The 25,527-nt window shown below is 39.1% G+C and overlaps 1 protein-coding gene across 1 annotated transcript in view; it reads left to right on the top strand.

The window, feature by feature from the left end:
- Positions 1–11,612: 11,612 nt before the first annotated feature.
- Positions 11,613–25,527, top strand: part of DHX15 (DEAH (Asp-Glu-Ala-His) box helicase 15) — a 70,258-nt gene continuing 56,343 nt past the window's right edge. The window contains exons 1-3 of the mRNA XM_012664187.1: positions 11,613–11,898; positions 18,820–19,246; positions 24,232–24,426. Coding sequence (XP_012519641.1) covers positions 11,828–11,898; positions 18,820–19,246; positions 24,232–24,426 — 693 coding nt within the window. The 5' untranslated portion in view covers positions 11,613–11,827. The remainder of the gene's footprint in view (positions 11,899–18,819; positions 19,247–24,231; positions 24,427–25,527) is intronic.

The raw sequence follows: 25,527 nt of genomic DNA, 5'->3' as shown, positions 1-25,527 counted from the left end.
CCTCTAGTGTCCTTATTTAGTCTCCATTATTGACTTTGGGCTTCCCCAAGAACTCTTCCTCAGTTAGAGTCTCTGTCTTGCAGCTTTTTCAGCCATAGCCCACTGTTATTATACTACAGCTGTGTTGGTGTGGTGGTAAGGAGTGGGGCAGGCAAGTGTTATAATCTTACAATTAAATCGTAGCCTTTTAATGGGCCTATGTCCCTGAGCTGTGAGCTTCATAAATGTTTGATAGCTATTTTTTACTTCCTTGGATTAGAAAAGAAGGCTCCAGGGTGTAGGTGTGGGAGAAAAACCCTTTCCCAAGGTGGGCCAAGGTTATGGCAAAGTCTTTTCCCTGGAAAGGGGGCCTTCATCATGAAAAATGTTCTGGACATATTTTACAGTGGTTACTCTTTCTCTATCTCTGCCAAAACCATGAGGATATTTTTCTTGGCTTTTTGTTGTAAAAAATTGGTGGGTTCCCTGAAGGTAAAATCCATAAAAGTGTGGGGTTTCCCACACTAACTTCCCTAGAAGTTTCACACACTAAAAGCTGAGTTGGTGGCAGTGGAGAGAAAGATTGAGTTAACAGTTGAGTGACAAAGGATCCCATAAACCAGTCTCCCATTTCTGGGAATAGGCCTGTTCCACTAAATAGTTGTGTCTCATTTTTAGGAGACAGTGTTATAGACAGGCTTTCAGACAGGAGAAAGGTTAGTGTTTGGTACACTCTATAAACCAGCTTCCTGGGAGTCTGGAGGGCAGTCATTTGAGTTGTCCAGATGTTAGACCTGAAGTAGGCAGTTAAAGTGGAAGTAGACAGTGGCAATCTGACAGATTTTTCTTGCCTGTAGCTTGTATGTCACAAGGTACGCTTGCAGGGCCACAGGAAAAAAGGTAGTAGCAATTCCATTGAGTCCAAGTCAGAAAAGTGGAAGAAAAATTTGGAAACCTTAGTTTGAAGGCTTGTAGACAGGGAAGAATTCAGGATTCAATCCAAATTTTAGGCAAATGTTAAAAACTCAAAAACAATCAACAAGGCTAAAATCTATTAACAGATGTATTTTCATTATCTTCTGAAACTTAATACATAATTTTTCTCTCTCTAGTTTCCCATTTCTACCAAGAATAAATCATAGTAGACCAATTTATTTGCAAAATAAATTTTAGTCTCAGCCGGTCGCCATGGCTCACGCCTGTAATCCCAGCAATTTGGGAGGCTGAGGCAGGAGGCTTGCTTGAGGCCAGGAGTTTGAGACTAGCCTGGGTAACAGAGCAAGACCCCATCTCTACAAAAAATTGAAATATTAGCCAGGCATGGTGGTGCATGCCTGTAGTCCTAGCTACTCTGGAGGCTGAGGCAGGAAGATTGCTTGAGTCCAGGAGTTTGAGGCTGCAGTGAGCTATGATCATGCCACTGCACTCCAGCCTGGGCAACAGAGTAAGACATCGTCTCAAAAAAATTTTTTAATCTAATTATATTTGGCCTGATCGTTTGCTTTAAGTGCAGCAAGAATAGTGATTGGTCATATAGGCTATTTTTAAACTGGCTTTGCTGAAACTCTTTTTTTTTAATGGAATCTCAGATTAGACTTTCAAAAGCTTCTCAAGTCTAGCAAAGCCAAGGATTTGCCATCAGACTGCCTGCAATACCTTTGTGAATTGGGTAAATTTCTTTCTTCAAGGTCTCAAAATAACTTGAGGTTCTTGGGCCTGTCAGTGACACCCTTTACTTACAACTGGTCAGGAATCTTGTAAAGGAAATGCATAAACAAGGTACCAGCCCAGTCTTTTCAATAGGCTTTTTATCAGATCTATACAGTCAACTTCAATTCCTTCAATTTCACTTCAATTCCTCAAAGCAGTCTGGTCATACCTAGAAATATGCCATTCCAGTCAAAGCCTTGTAAAATAACCAATGTCTCCAACTGTGTCCTGTTACAAAAGAAAACAGATTGTTATTGAACTTATGCAAAGAACTGTTTTGACATAGATTAAGAATACTCACAAATAGTTTCCAAATTCTGGAGAAATCAGGCAGATAGAAAGAAAAATGCTTCAAATTTTGTTCATAAAAGTGTACTTTATACCCAATTTGTTGTAAGCTAGTTTAAAAGAAAAAAAAGCTTTCTTGAATTTTGAAAAACAAAACATGAAATGAATCAGCAATGTTTCAAACAAAAAATCATTTAAAAATGTCAGTCCTCCATTAGTTCAGTCCCATGTAATTAACTCTCATTCTGTTTGATGTTTGATTAGAAATCCTCATAAATGCATCAGCTTTTTAATTTGACTTCTGGAAGTTTTTCCTAGTCCAATAATATGATTTCCAAAGTTATCAGAAATCTGTATTCAAGAGTACTTACCAGAATCTTTTCCATGAATTTCCTCATAGAAGCAAATTTTGAACTGTAGTTGATTATAAACCATCTTTTTTTCATTTTTATTTTAGAAACAGGTCTTTCTTTGTCACCCAGGCTACAGTTCAGTGGTGTGATCATAGCTCACTGTAACCTGTAACTACTGGGCTCAAATGATCCTCCTGCCTTGGCCTCCTAAGTAACTGTGACTACAAGCATGCACCACTATGCCTGGCTATAAATTGCTTTTTGAGAAGAATCAAAGTAAAACTATAATTAATAATTATCTACAGATGACACAAATGTTAGAATAGCCATGGTTAAAGACACAATTGACAAGCAAATCTGGTTATTTCTGTGGCATACAACATTTAACACAATAATCATAATTGTTACCGATAACATACACCAAGATATAACAGAATCTCATACAATTTTGGAACACATATTAATAACACATTTATACAAATAAAACCCAAAGAAAGTTAAATACCATTTCGTATTTGACAATGCTTCCCATATGATCTTAACAGACCAAATAAGCCTAATAATGTCTTTCTTAGACTTCCAGGAGCACTTATATCCAAAAAGTTAGAATGAAGTAAAAAAGACTGAATTTAGAATTTGAAATTTGATTTTGGAAAGCCTGTCAAACATCAAAGGTTTAAAACACTATCCTACCACAAAATGGGATCACAGGTCACTGTAAAATAAGTCATTCATTTAGCTAAAGTGATAATTCAAAGATTCAAAAAGCAAACGCTTTACTTTTTAATAGAGAGGAGACTCAGTTTCCTAAATAATCAGAAGACCTAATAAACATACCATAATACAAACTGAATCTATCTCTTTCTCGCTTCCCTCTTTTTTTTTTTTTGCAGTTCGCTCAAAAGGTAAACAAAAATCTTTTACTATCTTTTACTAATATTACATATTATTCAAAGGAGAAAACCAAATTTTACCATTTCAATAGTATATCATTAATGCTAAAGCTAATTTAATAAAACTTTATAAACAAATCCATTCAATGTTAATCAGCTTTGACCACACAAAATAAGATTTTCATAAACTTTTTATAACAACTTACAAATTTTTCCCCTTCTTTTTCTTTCTCACCTTTCTATATCCATTCGGTTTTATCTATCATTCCTTTTTTTAATTTAAAATAACTTTTTAAAACCTCTAAACCAGACAAAATTACTTTTCCTTTAACAAAAACCACATTTTCATGCCTTCATAAGCTCACAAAGAAATTAAGCAAGTATCAAAAAATACTATAGAAGCAACAGTTTTATGAACTTAAAAGATCTAACAGAGACATCATAAACCTGTTTGACCAATAGATCCAGGGAAGAAAAGTCTAAATTTTGAAGATGTTTCTATTTTACTTTACCAACAATTTAAAAACTATCTTTATTTACCAAAGATTACTAAAGTCACATGAACTTGAAAATTACTTAGGCTTATTTAATTAATTTATGAGTACTCATTTATTTATAAGTCAATTTGGTACCATAGACAGTATACAAACAGCCATATACACATAATTCTTGTTAACCCCGTGAGGATGGTTTCCATGGGAGGAGTGTACAATTTCCACTTAGCATTTCCCACTATGAGAGCTATTACCCTTACAGGTCAAGAATTTAGTATGGGGGTTGCACACACTACTAAGGATGTCTATTCTATGTATGTTTGTATACCAGGGACAGGACAACTTGGTTTGAGGACCTTTATACCTACTATGAGCTAGATCTGGGACAGACCTTCTTATTAGGCTGCCATATGTTCTCACTCTAAGAGAGAGCCCATAATGACACTTTGAGTCTCTAGGTATCAGTATCAGTTCATACTCTATCCAACTGTCCTTGACGTGTTTAGGTATTGTCTTTCCCCCAGTGTATGGCTACCTGAGTAAATGGCTATTCATCACTTGGGGGAAGGACTCAGGGAATTATTACCGTGCATACTTGTTATGGTGTTGCAGAGTCCTTTCTCCTGGGGACCTGGCCTCTCCCTCCATCAATGTATTATTCCAGGTCCAAAATCCGGTTCCAGTCCAGAAACTGGGGAAGTGATCATGACTTTGTATCAGAGCAACTGCCCTCAACCTCTTGTTCAGATTAAGGACTTCCTTTGAAGACTGCCCATTTATTTTGCCCTAGATGCCTCATTCTACTCACTATCTCCAAAACCCCTGTGGGTTAAGCTCCTTTGTCTTCCGCTCTTACCTTACAGCATTCACCTGGCTTCTGGTGTTTGAATGACATCAGGTGACATCTGTACTACAAGGTTCCATTATCCTTACTGCTCTCAGTGACACCAGTTCAGAAACAGCATCTTCTACCTTTACCCTGGACCGCAGGAAGAACCACCACTGAGTTTCTGAGTGATGCTGATGCCTCTCTCACCAGAGAATCCCTTATTGACTTGGTAAGTGGTGTATCCTCTGAACTTTCCTGTGAAATGTATTTAACTGTTGGGTTTTCCAGCTTTATATAAGTATATTCACTCTAGCAAGCTCACTTCTGTGAGCCATTTAATCCTCACTTACAATGTCAACCACAGCAGTTCTGGTATTTCTACTTAACTTGGTGTACTGTGGGCCACTAATTTTTTTGTGCTTCTAGATGTCATCCTAAGAGACACTATCACCAGGAGTTGTTGCATAAGTGTTAAATCCTGTATCCTAGGAGAGTATTCCCAAATTGATAAATTCTCTCTTCTCTAATTTTATAGTCCACCTCCCCCCAACCATTCATAACTTTCAGAATTCAGTCCCATGCATACTCTCCTGGCTCCTGCTGGTACCTGTTGGCTAGGACCTACAGCTTCTTTGAGGTAGGGTTGCATTCCAATATTATCAGCCCTATGATGTCCCTGGAATATTATATGTAGTGAATTCACCATAACTATTGCCTAGCAGCCAGCAGGGCAAGAGGGGGTGTGTCCTGAGAAGGGTGGTAAATGTTACTCTGCAGAAAGGAGACCTCCCATTGTTTCACAAGGGAGGAGTGCTAGCTTTTAATAGGGAGGAGTTGGGGCACTTTGGCAGGCTCGGCAGGTTGAGGGGAATCTAGAGATTCAAGATTTTTCAGGTATATCAACCCAAATGTACCCATGCCATGTGTCAGAGTCCCACTCTTTCCCAACCAGAGCCCTAACCTGGACATATCACACCTGCCTAGCTGGAGAGTTTGTCTTCTTTGGAAGTTTCCGCTTGGCCTTCTGCTACTTAAGTTTAAGTCCTGGAAATGATCCTCAGTTTTCTCTGCTTTCCCACTGCAGGACATAAGAACCTTTTTATATGCTCCCCAGAAGGATTTCTGGTATTCACACTTAGCTCTGAGTCACAGATTAATCACTCTCAGCCTTTCGTTATTTCTCTCCAAAGTATTAATTCCACTCAGCAATAGCCATTGCATTCCAGTGAGCTTACAGTTACTATTTCTCCCACACTTGAGAACCGTGCATGCTGTTTTGCTGTACACCACATGCTCTTTCCCAGTACACTACGGGTGAAATTTTAACAGTTGCCCTGTTTGCTTATGGTAGCTTTGTTCTACCTGCCACCACTGATACATTGCCAGCCAGCAATGGGTGACCAAGTCCAAAATACAATCATAACGTCTGCTTTCTTGGACCATTTCTGGCACCAAATTTTTCAGGTTAGGTTTTGTGAAAAGTAGACTCTGAGGCAAAGATTAGCATTTATAAAGTTTATTAAGAAGTACACATAGGATCAACATCAGTGGAAAGAAAAGATAAAATAGGATCAGATAGGGAAAAGTTGGCCATGACGCTATTGTACCATAAAAAATTTGACTGGCCTTTATCCTTGATTCATGGGAGGTAAATTTTAAACTGTTGGAATTTCCCAAGTGATAAGAGTGTCTTTGTTATTTATAGTGGGCCCTTGGACCACACCTGTATTCGGGCTAAGGACATAACTTGGGATGGAGGCTGGTCCTGCCAGAAACACCAACCATGTGATTAAAGGGTTGAAGCTTTGAGCCACATGATATCAGACCTTTAAGGAGAAGGGGGCGCTGGAAATTGGGTTCAGTCATGGAGCCAATGATTTAGCCAATCACAGCTATATAATGAAATCCCAATAAAAACTCTAGACACTGAAGCTCAGTAGAGGTTCCTGGCTTGTGAGAACATCGATGTGTGGGAGGGTCACATGTCTTAATTCCACAAGGATAGGACACAGGGGCTCTGATTTATATTCTTTATAATAAAACTATAATCATGAGTATAGTGCTTTCCTGAGTTCTATAAATTATTCTAGTAAATTATCAAATATAATGGGGTTATGGGAAACCCTGAATTTGTAGCCAGTTGGGCAGACGTGCAGGTGGCTTGTAGACTCCTGAACTTGTGGACAGTTTCTGGAGTGAGGGCATTTTAAATGCTGTTGGGGACTTTGTCCTTAACTTGTGGGGTCTGATGTAACTCTGGAGGGTTAGTGGCTGAACTGTAGTGTGGTACATCAGATGTTGACGTAACAAAGCCCTTAGCTGATCTCACGGTGAGTTTGGATGCTCTGAGGCTCACGGTTGTTCTGAGTTGGGTAGAGGGGCCACGCCTTTGTATCTCTAACATGCACTCAGGCTGCCCTTGGGCATATCAGGTTTCTTTAGCCAAGGAAGTTCCTGAAGAGAGCTGACAGCTGAGGGTTGAGTGCAGGCAGGACTCCCAGCAGCTGAGGGATGTCTCATTCTGGAACTGGGATTTTGATGGCAAGTCACAGCATCCACTACAGTTTATAACTATTTCTATCTCTTAAATAGTAGAGAGGATCAGGTGATTAAAAACAGTACTGAAAATCCTTTCAATGTGTAAGCATTTTGTAGCTAAAGAGAATTCAGAGGGGGCGATTGGTAGGTTGATCAGATCATTTTCCCACTTAAATCTTGTTGCTGTCTTCCTATTATTCTAGGAAGGATAAGCCTTACATCCTCAGCAGTACTCCTCAGAATCTGCATAATATGGTTCCTTTTTGCATTTGCAGGATCATGCCTTCCTCATCTCATTGCTTCACCATTTCATCCCATGGTATTTTCTGTCTATGGATTGCACCTTACTTTTTAAAGTTCCAGGGCCTTTGCACAGGCTGTTTTCTCTGCTTGGGATGCTTTCTTCCCTCTTTGCCTGGCCAATCTGTATTCATTTTTTAGGTCTTTGTCTAAATGTCTCTTTCTCAGAGAGGGCTTTCCTAACCCTCAATCTAGACCAAGGCCACTTGTTGTATGCTCTCATACTCCTGTCCTCTGTAGATGGCCTTTTCAAACACTTATCACAGCTGCAACAACAGTTATTTATGTGTTTAGCTATTTAATGTCTGTCTTTCTTCCTCTGACATGTTTCATGAAGGTAACTATGGGTATTTTCTTCTTTCCTCTTTCCCTAGCACTTCACTCAATGCCTGACATGGGGACTTAATAAATATTTTTCAGTGAGTAATTAAATGATGTAATTAAGGGATGGGTAACAGTGACACAGTTGTAGTGGTTAATAGCATGGCTCTGGAGTCAGATCAGGTTCAAATCCTCCAAATCCTAACTTGTCCATTGAGAGCTCTATAAACTAGTTCTCCATCTGGACAATGTAGAAACTTGCTTATCATGTCACATTGAGTTTGTTAGAGTGGGAGAGTTTATCCTCAATAACCACACCCTAAGAGATTAATGTGGAATGAGATTACCTATTTTCCAGCAGCAGCACAGCACAGCAGTTAAGCACATGTGCTTTCTGAGCCGAATCCCAGAACTGTCTTCATGGCACAATACTTTGCCTCTTTGTGCATCAGTTTCCTCATCTGTAAATGAGTCTAACTCATAGCACTTAACTTAGTGTTGCCATAAGTCTCAAATAGGTTAAAATATGTAAGGAAGAGTGTCTGGTTCATAGGATGTGCTTTATATGTGTTTGCTATTATCATTATTATTTATTAATTTAGGTTGGGAGACACCTGTGGCTGAGACCTGGAGCTGGTTAGCTACATAAGACATTTCTTTCAGGTGAGTAAGTCCATGCCATAGACCAAATATTAAATAATAGATCTGAGGGTTGTCTAGTAGACAAAGAGCAAAAGTAAAGGAAATAGAATATTCTCTGGAGGCTGGGCGTGGTGGCTTAGGCTTGTAATCCTAGCACTCCAGGAGGCTGAGGCAGGAGGATCTCTTGAGATCAGGAGTTCGAGACCAGCCTTAGCAAGAGTGAGACCCTGTCTCTACTAAAAACAGAAAAAAAAATAGTCAGGCATGGTGGTGCATGCCTGTAGTCCCAGCTACTCAGGAGGCTGAGGCAGGAGGATTGCTTGATCCCAGGACTTTGGGGTTGCTGTGAGCTAGGCTGACCCCCTGGCACTCTAGCCCGGGCAACAGAGTGAGACTCTGTCTCAAAAAAAAAAAAAAAAAAAAAAAAAAAAAAAAATTCTCTGGAAACATTCCCAGCAAGTTGGGGGCAAGGGGCTGGTGGGTGGCTCTTCTGTATTCTAGGGATAATTATGTCTGAAAATCTGGGGTGGAGCATTAGATCTAGAACTCTGGTCCTTCTCCTAGGAAGTGTGCACATCCTGGCAGATTCTGGCCCTTTGTTCCCTTTATTCTGGATTCTGGAAAGGCATATCCTTTGGTAAATATGGCCTTTCTTCAGTCATTTAGGTTACAACACAGTTAATTTAGGCTATAGTTTTCTTTAGATATATCCTTGGCCCAGGGAAAAGGTCTCATCACCTTGATTTCAGTTCCTCCTTTACCAAGTCTCCTTGCACATTTATGAGGCTGATATCTCTAAGAGTGGGGCACTTTTGCAGGTAGAAGTCTAACTTTATTTCCTGATTATGTCTCCAAAATTTTAGAACACTTTATATTAGTCCTCAAACTGAAAACCTGAAGACTGAGATTGCAATAGCTAGAGTGAAATCTGGATTTTGATGTCTACTTTGATACTAACTGGCTGTGTTAACTTGGGCAAAACCTAGGGGTTCAGGTTCCTTCATTTGCAATAAGGAAGCAAAAAGAGAAAATCAGCTGGAAATCCTTTTCCAGGTTTACAAGTTAGTGATTATACATCATGATCTGACAAAAGTCAGTACAGTCGTTCCTCAGTATCGGTGAGGGATTGGTTCCTGGAGCCCCTGCAGATACCAAAATCCATGGATGGTCATGTCCCTGATATAGAATGGCATAGTATTTGAAGATAAGCTATGTACATTCTCCTGTATACTTTAAAGCATCTCTAGATTACTTGTAATACCTTAATACAATGTAAATGCTATGTAAAGATTAATAGTTATTATACTGTATTGCCTAGGAAATAAGAACCACAAAAAGTCTGTACATGTTCCGTATAGATGCAGCCATCCATTCTTTCTGGAATATTTTCTATCTGTAATAGGTTGAATCCATGGATAAGGAACCCACAAATATAGAGGGTCAAGTGTACTACATTTTTTCCTATCAAACATACCTATAATAAAGTTTAATTTATAAATTGGGCACTGTAAGAGATTAACAATAACTAGTAATAAAATAAAACAATTATAACAATATACAGATAGTCCCTGACTTATGAGGGTTTGACTTAGGATTTTTTTCAACTTTACAATGGGTTTATTGGTTTATTAAATGAATTTGAGTTACAATATTTTCAATTTACAATAGGTTTATCAGGACATAACCCCATCATAAGCAGAGGACAATCTATACTTTAATAAAAGTTATGTCAATGTGGTCTATCAAAATATCTTATTGTACAGTACTATGGGTACCTGAAACCACAGAAAGTGAAACCAGGGACCATCAGGCTCAGGGACAAAACGGGGACTATGGTATATTTAGGGTAGAAAGTTGTACTAAATATTTTATAGGTGAAAAAGACATACCTGTTTCTTTGTGTTGACCTTGGAATATGGGTTTGGTACAAAAATAAAAACCCTCTTTATCAGTTGCGATTTTTAAGTTGCATTTAATTTTAGCCATTCCAGTTCTGAGAATTTGATATGAACCAGAGTATGGTCTTCCAGAGTGGCCAAAAAGAACCATTACATGAAAGACAGAGATCGCCCTGCTCAGGATGGTCCACAGACTTTTTTCTTGTACATTTCTTCTGAGAATGAATGCAATTGAGCGAGCAGATAGGTTCTAGGGGGCGAGAGCCACAAAAGTCATGAGGCTCATCCTGCCCCGTCAATTTGCTATCGCTTTACAAGCTGCAGGGTACAGCCCTTATGGCTGTGTGATTTCTTCACCTTTTTCAGCACATCTCTAACACAACACCTACCCTGCAGGGTTACTAAAAGAATAAGGACAGAGCAGCCGGGCGCGGTGGCTCACGCCTGTAATCCTAGCACTCTGGGAGGCCGAGGCAGGCGGATTGTTTGAGCTCAGGAGTTCGAAACCAGCCTGAGCAAGAGCGAGACCCCCGTCTCTACTAAAAATAGAAAGAAATTAGCTGGATAGCTAAAAATATATGGAAAAAATTAGCCGGGCATGGTGGCGCATGCCTGTAGTCCCAGCTACTCGGGAGGCTGAGGCAGAAGGATTGCTTGAGCCCAGGAGTTTGAGGTTGCTGTGAGCTAGGATGACACCACGGCACTCACTCTAGCCCGAGCAAAAAAAAAAAAAAAAGAATAAGGACAGAGCTAGGGGTAACACTCTGAAAGCATACTGTAGGCACATGAGGGGGCAAAAAAAACAAAAACAAAAACAAAACAAAGTTGTACCCTCACTGCCAATTTTCTGTATTCCGGTAAAAACATCTATAGCTTGAGTGCATGTTGTCCTCGCTGGGTAAAAAAAAAAAGGGCAAAATAGATCATGGCAACTCCAACATTTTCTCACTTCAGTTTTCTCACTGCAATTAAGTGTCTGGTGCAGTGGCTGCAAGCTCTAGATCTGGACTCATAAAACAGTAGGGTTCCAACCATGGCTCTTCCACTTGTTAGCTGTATGATCTTCATTAGTTTCTCAATTTCTTTGGGTCTCCGATTCTCCTAAAGCCAGGGCAATACACATGGATAGGATTTCCTAACTAGGACTAGACTTTCTCAATTTCCTAAATCAGAGGGGTAAGGTGGAACTGACATGGAGCGTAAAGGCCATCAGGCTCAGGACCCCCAGCAGCCGCTCAAAGGGGCGGGAAGCTCCGGGAAGACGAGGTGGCTGGAAAAAGGTAGGGCCAAGAGAAGTCGGACCAATGAGGCGGCTGGCGGGACTGGAGTTCCCGCCTCTGGGCAGCGTGCGCGCGCACCACGCACGCACTCGCATACGCACGCACGCTGCGGAAGCGCGCGCAGGCCCAGCCCTCGTCGCCGCCGCCATTTTAGCTCCTGGTTCGGGCCGCACGGTGTGGGCTGTTGTAGCGGGCGGGGTGGGGGTTCTCCAGAGTTAAGTAGCTGTCCTCTACTGTGCCCATTACAGTAGCTAGCTTCTTATTTTGCTTCCTTCATAACCGCCCGCTCGAAGAGTGCAAAGATGTCCAAGCGCCACCGGTTGGACCTGGGGGAGGATTACCCCTCCGGCAAGAAGCGTGCGGGGACCGATGGGTAAGCGAGGCCGGCGGCGTGAGGCAGCGACTCGGGCTTTGTTGGGGTCCCGGCAGGGAGCGGGCCAGGGCTGGCCTGATCGAGCGGGTCCCGGCGCCCGAACCTTTGTTTTCCTCTGGGTTTGGTTCACCAGCGGCGGGTCGGGAAGAGCGGCCCCTGTCCGTCCGGCCCGGCAAGGGCGCGGGGGTTTGCGTGTGGCGGGGCCGCCGTCCGGCCCAGTCGGGAGGGTGGAGAGGCCTGTTGTGGCCGCGAGGGCGCCTCCTCTCCAAGGCCAAACCGAGCGAGAGTCACTTTCGATGGGGTCGGCAGGGAGTGAACCGCGGACCTCGTGGCCTCTGTTCCCGAGTAAGGCCTGGAGCCTGGGAGAGGGTGGGGGAGGGCGCGGCGGGATATTCGCTTCCAAGGGCACCAGGTACTTCTCAGGCTGAGGGACCGGGGAATGGGCTGTGGTCGTGGGGGTGGGGGGCGCGGCTGGGTCCTCAGGAGGGGGTAAGGCCTAGGGTGGAAAGTGAGAGAAGCGTGCGGATTCTTGTGTAGGCTGGGGTGGGGGTGGCGGGAGTTGAGTGAAGCGAGCAAAAGGGTAGTTCTCGGGGGAAGGGAGAGTAGAGGGCCTGCTGGGAGAAGGGAAAACGTGGAGTAGTATACCTGGTGGGCTGGAAGGCTGGTGGTTCGGGGCAGCTGAGTTTATAGTTTGGCGGGAGAGAGCGTGCCTCGGTCCATTCAAATACTTGAAAGTAGACACTAGGCAAACTTCCGCCCTCTACCTACGCTCCCGCCATCTCCTTTATTTCCTGCCTTGTTTAAAGCCGTGGTTACTGAGCATTCCTGGGGTAGGGATTAGAAGGCATTCTTTTTTTTCCGTAAGGTCTTATTTTCTATCTTTTTCCCATTTTCCTTCAGAAGTAGCTTTTGAAATACGGGGACTCTCTTCAAAAAGTGTTTTTAATACTTTTGGCACTAAATCGCCGAGGTGGAGGTTGAGAGTTGAAATACAGAGACTCAGGATGTTCCTGATTCCTATCCTTTCCTTAAAGAGACAGAGGAATTTAGCGGTTAACTTAAGCAAATGCGTAAAAGTCATTTCTTGTCCAGTGTATGTTTTTATTTCAGAAGTACGGAGATCTATTTGGATAATTCAGACAAAAAACATAAAAGTCCGAATATCCAGCTACTTTGCATAATTTCATTTTATTGTGCGAATGTGACACAGTCTCTGTGTCAAGTCGCCTGTATAGCTTTTGTGACTTTTTTTATACTAAAGTTCTTCATTGGGATTGATTTCCAGGTATCTGTTTAGTTTCAGTTTCGAGTATAAGCCAGGCTAGGATGCACTTTTTGATGTTTTGCCTTATATTGAATAGAGAGCAAAAGTTAGTCACATTTTAATTTTGTAGATTCTTTAGCTTACAAAATTAGACATTGTAGTCATACAGTGACATTGTAAGGCTCTCCTTAGGCTGTCCTTCCTATCCTCCATAACCCCCAGCAAATGTTAAGTGGGTTTGAGTTATATGTCACAAATCCTTAGAGCTGGAAGCAATTTTCAAAAGTGTAATCAGCTCCTTTCAAGGAATTAGAAACGGAGACCAGAGATGAGGTAGCTTGTGCAAGTTTACACAGTTTACAGCAGTATCTAGAACCCTGCTCTATTTTCACTCTTCAGTGCTCAGCTTAATAATGTAGTTAAGAGTCATTACAGCCTATTTTAATGATATTTATAATGGGTTGGTAAAGTAGGGAACACTTGGTTCTTGATTCCTCTGAAGCAAAAATAAATTGCTTCTCATCTGGCTGAGATGCATCTGATGTCTCGCAAGAGGTCAGATTGGAACAAAGTATTTATATGGGAGGGAATGAATTCACTCCTTTGTATTTGTGCATTTGCACACCATTTTAAATGCTTTCCTTGGCATTAGTGGTTCCATGATATGTATATGTGGTTGTTTCCTTTCTCTTCTAAAAACAGATTCCTTAGTAAGAGTGTTGACTTTTTGGAAAGTCTGTTATGATTGCCTTGTATATTGACATTTGCCTGTAGGTAAAGGAGAGTTCATCTTTAGAATAATGACCAAGTCCTGAGAAATTTCTAGAGGGAAGTTTTGTGTTGATTTCTGTGTCATTTGAGTGTCATTTCTAAAATAAATGGTTTTATTTAGCTTACAGTGTTTACTGGTGTTCAGGGGTTTTTATTAAATCCCTGACAGTTAGCAGGTGGTTTTATCTGAGAGCTTGGGCTTGTCAGTCTTCTGAATGCCACTGCCAAACATGACTGTCCCATTTCTCCAGGACTGAGAAGGGAGAGTAACTCAGTGGGAGATTTCACATATATTCATGCTCCCAAACTATATGAGGCTTTATTTACTACTGGCATATTTTAACTTTGAAGTGAGGTGTAGAAGTTGTAGGTTCCTGTTATGTATTCTGACCTCATTCCTTTCTCCATCAACCCTCAGAATTTTCACTATAAAATTACTACCAAAAGACAACTAATTGTTGAAATATAGAAAGACTTTTTGAAATTAGGAACATTTTTCATTTGATGTTGGTTTCCTGTATTCCTGGTAAGTGCTTTCCTGTTAATTGCAGGAAAGTGAAGCTAATATATTAATATTAATGCTGAGATAACATGTGGAGTACCTGCTGTGCACCTGACACTATTCTAGGTGCTTTATATGTAATAAACATTTTCACTACAATCCTATGTAGTAGGTGAGGCTAAGTAACTTTCCACAGGGAATACAAGAAATACCTGTACACTAAGGTATAAAGAAAAAGGCAATAAATTCCCTGAAATCTTCGTCTCTATCTTTGAAGAATATTTTTTGGTGAACATTTTTTTAACGATCACTGCGTATTTACTCACAAATATGAACTATACTATTTAATTATCAGTGGGATTTTTCAATATTTGTCATTCTGTGCTTTCATTTTTTTCCTCACTCTGAAATATCATTAACTATAGTGTGTGTGTGTATGTGTGTGTGTGTATACACACACGCACTTGTCCTAATCACTGGCTGCATAATTCTCCAATGGTAGAGGTGTGTCATAACTTACTTAACCAATATCTTGTTAGTTGATATTTACATAGTTTCCCTGTCATTATTTTATAAAAGTATAATGGACATCCTTATAGATACATATTTGTGTACCCATATCTTTAGGAGAAGTTACTGGAAGTAAGATTGCCAGATAAAAAGCAATGCTTATTTAAAATATTCCTATTTTGATCATCAGTTTACATCTTCATTAGCAGTACTTCAGTGCCTGTTATTCTTCCTTGGAGAATTTTAACATTGTATTGTAACTTTTTAAAAAAATCTTTAATGATAACCAATATTTATTGGACATTTCAATGTGCCAGGCAGTACCTTAAGCGTACTACGTATGTTAACTGATTTAATCCTTTTTATACTCCATAAATTATTAGTAACCACATTTTATAGATGAGGAAAGAAATAACTGGTCATATAGTTAGCTTCAGTCCTGATCAAGGATTGAGCTGAGACACAGTACAGAACATGTGCTCGACAGCTTTCGTATTGTCTGTTCCTTCTACTGTTATGGCTAAGTGAGTATAAAACACTGTTTTGATGATCAGTTTTTTGCACTTTTATGCCTCAATTAGTAAATCTTTAAGAACAAAACTCCTTTATAATAGACATGCCTGTTTAAAAAAGAAAATAAGCATACGTACAATGAAATATACATATTTAGGAAGCAGAGGGTCCTAGTCCCCCTTTTATCTTTAATTTTTATCCTCCTTCCCCAATGAAGATAGATAGTTGGAACCACAGGCAGCACTTCTGGGTGGTTGAATTTATCTTCTGCATCCTCCCTGTTGCTCTCTTATTTTAATCCGAGACTATTTTATTAATACTTTTTACTTTGCAGATTAGTAAATTGAGGCTCGCGTCTTTCTTGTGGTTATACACCTGTGATCCGAGTACTTGTTTTACTCTTATACCACAGCTATCCCCATTTTTTGGTCAACAGCTAAACTTTGTCTTCAGAATGTATTCTATATTTCTGTATTTTGTTTGGTAATGAAGCTTCTGATAAAGTGAGTCGCTGAATACACTTTGTTAGTATAGGCATTACTTTAACAAAGCAAGACTATCTGTGTGTGTGTGTGTGTGTGTGTGTCTGTCTGTCTGTATACATATACAATTTACTTTGTTCGTTAAAAAGTTAGATCCGTATCTTAAGTGCCTATTACTATGCTAAAAGTATAGGAGAAGTTCATTAAACTGTTTTCTGTCCCCTCCCTCTTCCTCTCCCACATGGTTGAGTAAGTACTAGAAATATGAATCCTTTTTATTTAGACCAAATGTTATTTAAGGGTTCTTTTCAAACTATCTGCTGCTCCGTGATCTTTGAGCTGGTTACCTTTCTGTGTACCCTATTATAAACTACTACTCATTTGCATTTTGGGATAATATAAATGCTTATTTAATTGATGGGCACCTTAGATTGGAAAAAGAAAGAGAGAAGCAAAGAAAGGTGGTTGATGACGTATTTCAGAGAAAGGCTAGGACTGTGAAGTTTTGAATTGTAAAACTTCATTTTATGTTTATCGTGTTATCCTTTAGTTTTTCTTTCCCTTTGATTTCCTTTCTGTTTATAGAATGATTCCATAATGAAGCCTCTCATTATGGAATGAGAGGCTTCATTCAATTTTAGCTACAATGCCCAGCGATTCTCTAGAAGCTGAACATTGAAATGGAAGAAGGGAACATTGAAATGGAAGAAGGGAAAATCACTTTTCATATTTTTTTATATGTATATATACACACACATAACATATGTAAGGCTTTTCTCCTCTTTGAGTAAATTCGTATGAAATAGAAATATATATTTTAGGAACGACAAGATCAGATATAATTGATTAGCTTACCATTTCTGTAATTGGGGAACCATCCTAGAAAATGAATGCTCGTTCCTGCTGTGTTACTGATACAATAATGCATTGCTTAATGATGGGGATAAGTTTTCAGAAATGTGTCCTTAGGCAAATTCATCATCCTGTGAATACCATAGAGTGTACCTACACAAACCTGGGTGGTATAGCCTATTGCTCCTAGGCTACAAACCTGTATAGCATGTTACTGTACTGAGTACTGTAAGCAGTTGTATCACAATGGCAAGTATTTGTATCTAAACATAGGAACAGTACAGTAAAAATAGTACAGTATTATAATCTAATGTGACCACCATCATACATGCAGTCCGTTGTTGACTGAATTGTTAACACGGTACATGACTGTACTTACTTGGAGCACAGAAAATTTATACTATTTGTGTATGTTACAGATAAGGAACAATGAACATAGCTCCATGTTTGCCACACTGTTTCAAGTCTGGGTTTAACCTTGTGGCGAGTTTGTCTGCTATAGGACTTGATCTGGAGTAAAGTGGATTAATAGAATGCATATAGATTATTTTAAGGTTTTTATGCCCACCATCAGCCCATCTCAGCAGCAGCCTTTTCCTGAACTCAGAGACATTTGAGCAACCTATAGTCATTCTGCTTGTGAAGATTCCTAGCATAGATTATTTTAAAATTACCATTGTATGGTGGGCCATCTCTAGTAACTAGAAGTATAATAGATACCAGAATTGGCTATTTTATTTTATTTTATTTTTTTTTGAGACAGAGTCTCACTGTGTTGCCCAGGCTAGAGTGCCGTGGCGTCATCCTCGTTCACAGCAACCTCAAACTCCTGGGCTCAAGCGATCCTCCTGCCTCAGCCTCCCGAGTAGCTGGGACTACAGGCATGTGCCACCATGCCCGGTTAATTTTTTCTATATATATATATTTTTAGTTGTCCAGATAATTTCTTTCTATTTTTAGTAGAGACGAGGTCTCGCTCTTGCTCAGGCTGGTTTCGAACTCCTGAGCTCAAACAATCCGCCCGCCTCTACCTCCCAGAGAGCTAGGATTACAGGCGTGAGCCACCGCGCCCAGCCAGAATTGGCTGTTTTAAATTGACCTAAGTTTATTATGGTGGCTACCTGCATAATTTTAACATTTTAAACAATATTATTCATGAAGCTTGCTTTAATTGGTCTACATTTCATTTTATGGTTAACCAAGGTACATAGGTTTACAGAGTATTTCTAATGTTTTACTGTGTGGCTAAAATGCAAGAGTGAACAATGAAAAAGGAATAAAAGTGTTTTAATAGTAGTTTTCCTTGTAAAACAGTATACACTTATCGAACCAAATTGGGAAAGTGCTGTAAAGTATAACTAAGAAAATAAATTTAGCTATAATCCTATAATCCATACTTGTATTACTTAGTTGAGATACTGATATGTTTAACATTGTGCTCTTTTCACTTAGCATTATAGCACAAAACATTTTCCTGAAGCAAGGAAAGGGATATAACTAGAAATGAATAAAAATATTGAGCAAAACCACCACTCTTTAACATTGTGAGGTGGAGTTGTCTTTGTGTCCAGTAGCAGTGTTCTTACTAAATCTTGAATATTTTTTCAGTGCAAAAAATACCTCTTCACATAACTTGAAGGAGAATCTGGTAAAGATTGTGATGCCAACTTCTTTTGCCTGATTAGGCCTTTTTTCCACCTTGCGCTCAATCTCTAGTATCTGTGACTTCTGTTTAAGTAGCGGGGGGTTTACTTGCAAGATACTGAGTTCTTGTATTACCTCACCTATGGTAAAGGTTGTGGAAAGAATTTGAGTATTATCAAGGAAGGGAAAGATATTTATGATGGAGCATGGGGATTCCTTAATTATAAGTTCTTTTTCATTATTTCTGATAGTTATGTAATCCATTGAATTTTATATCCATTTATTCATTCAGTTGTTAGATATTTATGCTCTTTCTAACTATAATGCTACCATGGAAATTTTGCATAAAATTCAGAATCTGAATTCTAAATTTTTATTTTTAGGAAGGATCGAGATCGTGACCGGGATCGTGAAGATAGGTCTAAAGATCGTGACCGAGAACGTGACAGAGGAGATAGAGAACGGGAGAGGGAGAAAGAAAAGGAGAAGGAATTGCGAGCTTCTACTAATGCAATGCTTATCAGTGCTGGATTACCACCTTTAAAAGCTTCCCACTCAGCTCACTCAACCCACTCGGCACATTCAACACATTCTGCTCATTCAACACACACGGGACATGCAGGACACACATCACTTCCACAGTGCATTAATCCATTCACCAATTTACCCCATACTCCTCGATACTATGATATTCTAAAGAAACGGCTTCAGCTTCCTGTTTGGGAATACAAGGATAGATTTACAGATATTCTGGTTAGACATCAATCCTTTGTACTGGTTGGTGAGACTGGGTCTGGTAAAACAACACAGGTGAGTTATTGTGTATCATGGTACATATTTCATCAGAGTTTACCAAATGTTGCTTATTTGATGCTGGTCTGTCTGTCTGGTAGAACACCTTGAATAGCAGCTTTGATGTGTTTTTTTTTGGTGACTTTCAGAATGGAAATCCCGTAGGGAGTACCTGTCTTCCCTGAGTCTGGGTGAAAATAGCAGTGCTGGTTTTTCCAATTTTATTACCTTAAATATTGCAGAGTGATGTTCTCCTACTCATTTTGCTCTGGGACAGTACAGATTTAGGGGCATAAAATTTGTTTCCAGTGCGTGGGTGGAGAAACCATTGGAGTGGTTTTTGTTGTTTGTTTTTTATTGTAATTTTTTGAACCACGTGAATATTATCTATTTTTTTCAAAGCATGAGGTGCTAGAAGGCATATATAGTCTCTACCCATGACTTTGATCCATCTAGTCACACCCCTCCTCCAGTAGAACTGAACACTGTCACTAGTGTCTCATTAGTAATAGATCTGGGAATATGTAGGATATTTTTCAGACATGGATGGTCTGTTATTTACTAGACCCCTGTTGATAGACATCTAGGCTGTCTCTATTGGGTGTTTCGTGTGGGCAAATATGTCTGTAGGAAGTGGGAATTGCTGGGTTAGAAGATAAGTTGTAATTGTGATATATACAGCCAAGTAGCCTTCCTTAGGGAGCATATCAGTTTACCCTTTACTATTCCATGAGTATATATGAGAGCACATGTGGGAAACTATTAGAACATACTACTGAACTTGAATTTTTATAAATCCAACAGGTGAAAAGTGATATTTTGATGTGCTTTTTAATTTGCATTTTCTTGCCATGAGTGAGAGGTTAACCATGTTTTCGTTTTCTTGATGCTGAATCATCAGTTAAAAAATCCTTTTGGTTACAAAAGTAGCAGTTCTGGCCATTGTAGAAAATTCAGGAAAGTTTTTAAATGAATTTGATGATGAGCTTTCTTACCATGCAGAGATGATTGTTAATATGTTGTGTTATCCTAGTGGCCTGTTTTTCATATTCATGAACCTATGATACATGTTTATAATTAAGTATACTGCATATAAATTTATGTTACATGTGCCACAGATCAGTTTGTGTATTTTATGGAGACATTTTGAAGGCTACTGTAGCAACCAAAATAGGAAGCTTTTTATTAAAGACTGGGCCTTAGTGTGATTTTTCTTTTTTAATGAGGGAAACTTAAGTGTTGCTGTTAGGAAATGAAGCCAGTAGGGTTTTTAAATCACCTTACTGAAATTTAAAGAATTTTTAAAAAAATACGTGAAAGGCTGTAACTGAACTTATTACTGTCATAGTATTTTTAATAGTTATTTGGAATGTTTTACCAGTTTGCATAGTATTAACAGCAGCCATTTAATTGGCACTTGGGTAAAGACAGACACTGTGTACGTGTATTTTTTGAGTTATTGTATAGCCCTGCAAGGAAGGTATTCATCCCCATTTTACAGATGAGCAAAATGAGACTTATATTGATGAGAAACTTAACTTTAATGGGTTGCCCTCAGTTACATAGTTTATGAATTTAGGTGGGCTCAACATTTTAAAACTTTGTCCTGTAGCTAAAGTTACATTTATTTCATACTGCTATTCTCTGGTCTTATATGGTCCACCTTATTTCAGAGATGAGTTTATTAACAGTGTAGAAAAAGATCAAGTCAACTCGAAACAAGAGGTTTGTGATTATCTGGATTTTGGGGGGGTACATAAGGTACTTGGGTACTTAGGATTGCAGGGCATTTGGGGGATTTGAAGGGAAACCAGTTTAAAATGTGAATTTCATTCAAAGGCTTTTTGGCATACTCTTATTAAACTTTGAGAGTAGTCAGCCATTTTTTTGGTTGTTTCTTTGTGCCTATCAGAAAATGAAGTCCTCCAGACAAAATCTAAAGTAATGATTCTAACTTGTGGCAGACCCCCAGTAAAGACATTTCATATTGCTACTTAGTATGCGTATACTGTATGCACGTGTAAGAAAGTGAAGCTAGCTCAGCCAAAGGCACAGCATGAGCAAGGGCACCTGTTTAAGAGAAGGGAAAGCATTGTATGCCCTGGCCAGAGTATAGAGGGTGTATGGAGTGGGAGGTAGGGCTGGTGAGACTGGAACTATAGGTTAGGCCTTAATATATCTTGCTATAGATTAGGAAGCCATCAGAGCTTTTAAATTGGAGGGGAGTGACAAAGGATTTGTACAGAAATGTCCTGTCTAGTGAGCATGTTGATGACAGACCATGTAAGAGGTCATAATAAAAGTTTTGATTCTTTGAAGGGCAGTAGAAATGGAAATTAAAGGATGTATTAGAGTCAGGATGTTAACTGTTACTGAGTAGGGCATATGTGAGGAATTATAAGTATTTGGAGGAAGGTGAGAAGTGGTTTTGCTTTTGAGCATGTTGAATTTGAGATACTAATGAAATAGTTGTCCTTCATGTGGAAATGATGATTAGGTTGGGGATGGGAGCTAGAGTTAGGATTGACATTGGTGTGTTGTAGGTAGTATTAGAAGTTAGGAGAACACGTAAGACCACTCAGGATAATGTATAAACAAAGAAGATTAAAGGGTAGAGTATCAGTTTTTAAAAAAATGACCTCAAGTGGGGAAAGGGAAGAAGCTGAAAAGAAGGAATAGCTTTGGAACAACTGATCCCTCTCTTGAACAAGCCAGTAGCCTATATATTTCAGGACCTATTTTCTTTCCTAATGCTACTTTCCTTTGAAATGTGGATGGATGCATTAACTGAGTGGTTCTCCAAATACTGCGTGGGCACTCTTAAAAATCCCTGAAACCCTTTCAGGAGTCCTAGGATTTTCTTTGTATACTTCAAACAAAACAAAATATTACCAACATATTGAATTAGCAGATGAGAGAATCCAGCTGTCTTCTTTTAAGCTAGACGTTAGAGATTTGTAAAAATGTAAGACAGTACACTCATTTAACTGAACTTGTTTTTTGAAATAGCGTCTTGTTCTGTTGCCTGGTCTAGAATGCAGTGGTGTCATCATAGCTCACTGCAGTCTTGAACTCCTGGGCTCAAGTGATCTTCCTGTCTCAGCCTCTCAAGTAGCTGGGACTACAGGTACAGGTACATGCTACTGTGCCTGACTAATTTTTGTAGAGGCAGAGTCTCGCTGTGTTGCTCAGGCTGGTTGCGAACCCCTGGTCTCAAGCAGTCCTCCCGCCATAGCCTCCCAAAGTACTAGGATTACAGGCATGAGCCACTGTGCCTGGCCTAAATTTTTTTCTGGTTTGAAAAATACAGTTATTTTAGGGAGTTGAGTCTACTCTCTTCCCCACTGCAAGACCCTGTTGCAGTGGTCCTTATTTTTAAAAAATGTAGCTATTTTTCATAGAAAGTGTTATTGTGTTAACGTAGATTGGGCTTTTATTGTTAGGAATTAGTAAATAGTTTAGCAGTTTTTCAGTTTTAATTCCCTAATACAGTAAATCTCTTAGTTGTTTGGCATCCTCAGTTATTTTGAGTATAAAGGGGTCCTGAGATCAAAAGTTTGAGAACTGCTAAATTAACCAAAACTGTCTTGTTTTTAAATTGGGGGTAAGCTATCCATTTCAATGGAGTGCATTCAAAAATCTGTGAACCTTCTTGCCTTGAGAATTCCGAATTCATTTTAAATATCTTTAATTTGCCAGTGAATGTTTTTTGAATTTCATTGTGATAGGTCTTTTAAAAGTCCATTTTGCCTTGGTAAGAGGGTTGCCGAAATAAGGAGGTTTAAATATATATATATAGAGAGAGATGTATGCAGACCCTTTCCGGAAAACCACTTAAACCTTGGTCTATGGGTTTATACAACTAGGGAGGCACTGCTATTTTAGTTTAGTATTTTCGTTCATTTAAAACCCTTTAAAAATATGTATTGTTCTTAGAGAAGCAGCATAATCATCCCCCCTTCAGATACTTGTCAGTGTTGACAGTTACCCCAAAATTGTGAAAGCAACCTAACTAAAATGTAATAATAGTGCAACAACCAGTATTCTTCATCAAGTGTCACTGTACCAGAAAACCCCCATGTTTCCTGTAGCATTAGAATCTAATAGGCTTTTGGAATCTTTGATGGAGACCAGTCGTGTCCTCCTCCTAGCAGTGGATTGTTTTATGTGGTTAGCACTTGGATTTTCCCCATGGTTCTTTTCCAGTTAAATGACTAGGGAAGAACCAAAAAATTAGAGGATCTGTTAGTTTCTGTAGATGATGAAACAGGGAGGAAATAAACTGTCATCATGGCAACCAACTTGTGCTTGGAATTTTTTTCCTGCCTTCCCCCTTGGCTGCCCTTCTTATTTGGGCAAGTGCTTGCTGCTCTAGGTCATGTTGATTTTTGAGACTGGCAGTTCCTTAAATTGGCTTTTCAGATGGTACCTGAGGTATTGCCATTGTACATACTGCTCTTGTGGGGAGAAGGATATAGGAGCACCAAAGAGTTAGTGCTAGGAATTAATTTATGCTGGTTTATAAACTAAATTTCAATTGAATTAAAAACACAGCTTTATAGCTGCAAGGAGATATGATTTCTACTTTTACCTGCATTTTGTAACAAATTGTATGGGAATTTAAAAGTTAGACTGACTTAGAATATTTTTGGAAGCTAACATTGGTGTAATATTATAAAGTAGAATTTGTTGTAAATTGGATTTTTTTTCATTGCACAGAGAATTATCTAATGATGGGACAGTTACACTGTTGAGCATATCCAGCAAAGCCTGATTGGACCTACCCTATTCCAGATTATAATTGTGTCTTATCAATATTATACATGACCCTTCCTTGGATTAAGAGAGTTTGTGTTATAAGTCTGAGTCATAAATAATTCTTTTTGTCATATGCCTGATTGAATTTTGTTTTAAATTATTGGAATGAGATAAAGTGCTTTATTTTAAATATACTTGATATGCAGGCAGAGTAGAATTAATTTAAATGTGAAATTATTTGATAGATTCCACAGTGGTGTGTGGAGTATATGCGATCATTACCAGGACCCAAGAGAGGAGTTGCCTGTACCCAACCCAGGAGAGTGGCTGCAATGAGTGTGGCTCAGAGAGTTGCTGATGAAATGGATGTGATGTTGGGCCAGGAAGTTGGTTACTCCATTCGATTTGAGGACTGCAGTAGTGCAAAAACCATCCTTAAGTAAGTACTATATCTTTAAAAATGGATGCTTTTCTTTCCCTGCTTGTAATTTTATACCACTAGATAGGGAACTTTACTAGTGCAGGAGCAAGTCATCCATATTTAGATTAAAATTGTCCAAAGTAGACTTTCTTAGACTTGCCAGATGTCTTTTTAATATAGATTCTTTTTCCTGGTAGTAATATATGTAGCTATCCAGTAAAAATTGAAATTCAAGGGTCAGATTTTAGTTATTTGGTTCTGCATCATAGGTGAAATGTTACTGATACTGTAAAATGTGTCTTTAGTGTATGCTCTTTGCTATATCATTTAAATGTGATAGAAAAGTAAAGTGATGTATCTTAGTAAAAGCTGCTTTTAAAAGAATGATGTATAGGATGGGGTATTATTTATTTGGGGGAGAGGGTACTTTTAATGTTAATTGTGCAGCTGTTTACCATGCATATGTTATGAGCTTCAGGAGGAATCTTTTGTTCTGTAATATACTCTTGGAGCCTCCTCAAGGTCCTTGTTCCTCTTTATAGCTGTGGTGCACATGATTGACAACCATATTGAGCTTCTTTCTAATGTTTTAACTTTTCCTAATTTTTTTTATCTTCATCTTACACTTGCATTTTGCATAAATAGTGATATTTGCTGCCTGATGTTCACTCTTTTGAAAATCTCATTTCCCTCTTGTTTCTTCTGCTTATCTGTGTTTATGTGACATGCAAGTCAGTTTTGGAAATAATTTCTTTGAGTTGGGGCTGTGGCAAGTGCCTGTGTTCCCGACTACTTGGGAAGCTGAGGTAGTAGGATCTTAAGGCCACGAGTTTGAGGCTACATTGTGCTATGATTGTGCCTTTGAATAGCCACTGCACTCTAGCTTGGACAACATAGTGAGACCCCATCTCTTTAAAAAATAAAATGATTTCTTTATCACAATGCAGTCTTCTCCCAGAGATTTCTTTATTTTTTAAAGACATTTGGGGACAGAATGTTACGTGGGCAGTGACGTGAGTCTTTGATGGCAGAGATATATACAGTGTTAATGGTATAAATGAAACGAGAGTCTTACGTGACGTTTGATTTTTTTTTTTCTTAAACTATGTATTTTGTAGGA

Source organism: Propithecus coquereli, unplaced genomic scaffold (genome assembly GCF_000956105.1).
Source record: "Propithecus coquereli isolate 6110/MARCELLA unplaced genomic scaffold, Pcoq_1.0 Scaffold87, whole genome shotgun sequence".
Lineage (NCBI taxonomy): Eukaryota > Metazoa > Chordata > Mammalia > Primates > Indriidae > Propithecus > Propithecus coquereli.
This window is presented reverse-complemented; position numbering and strand designations above follow the sequence as displayed.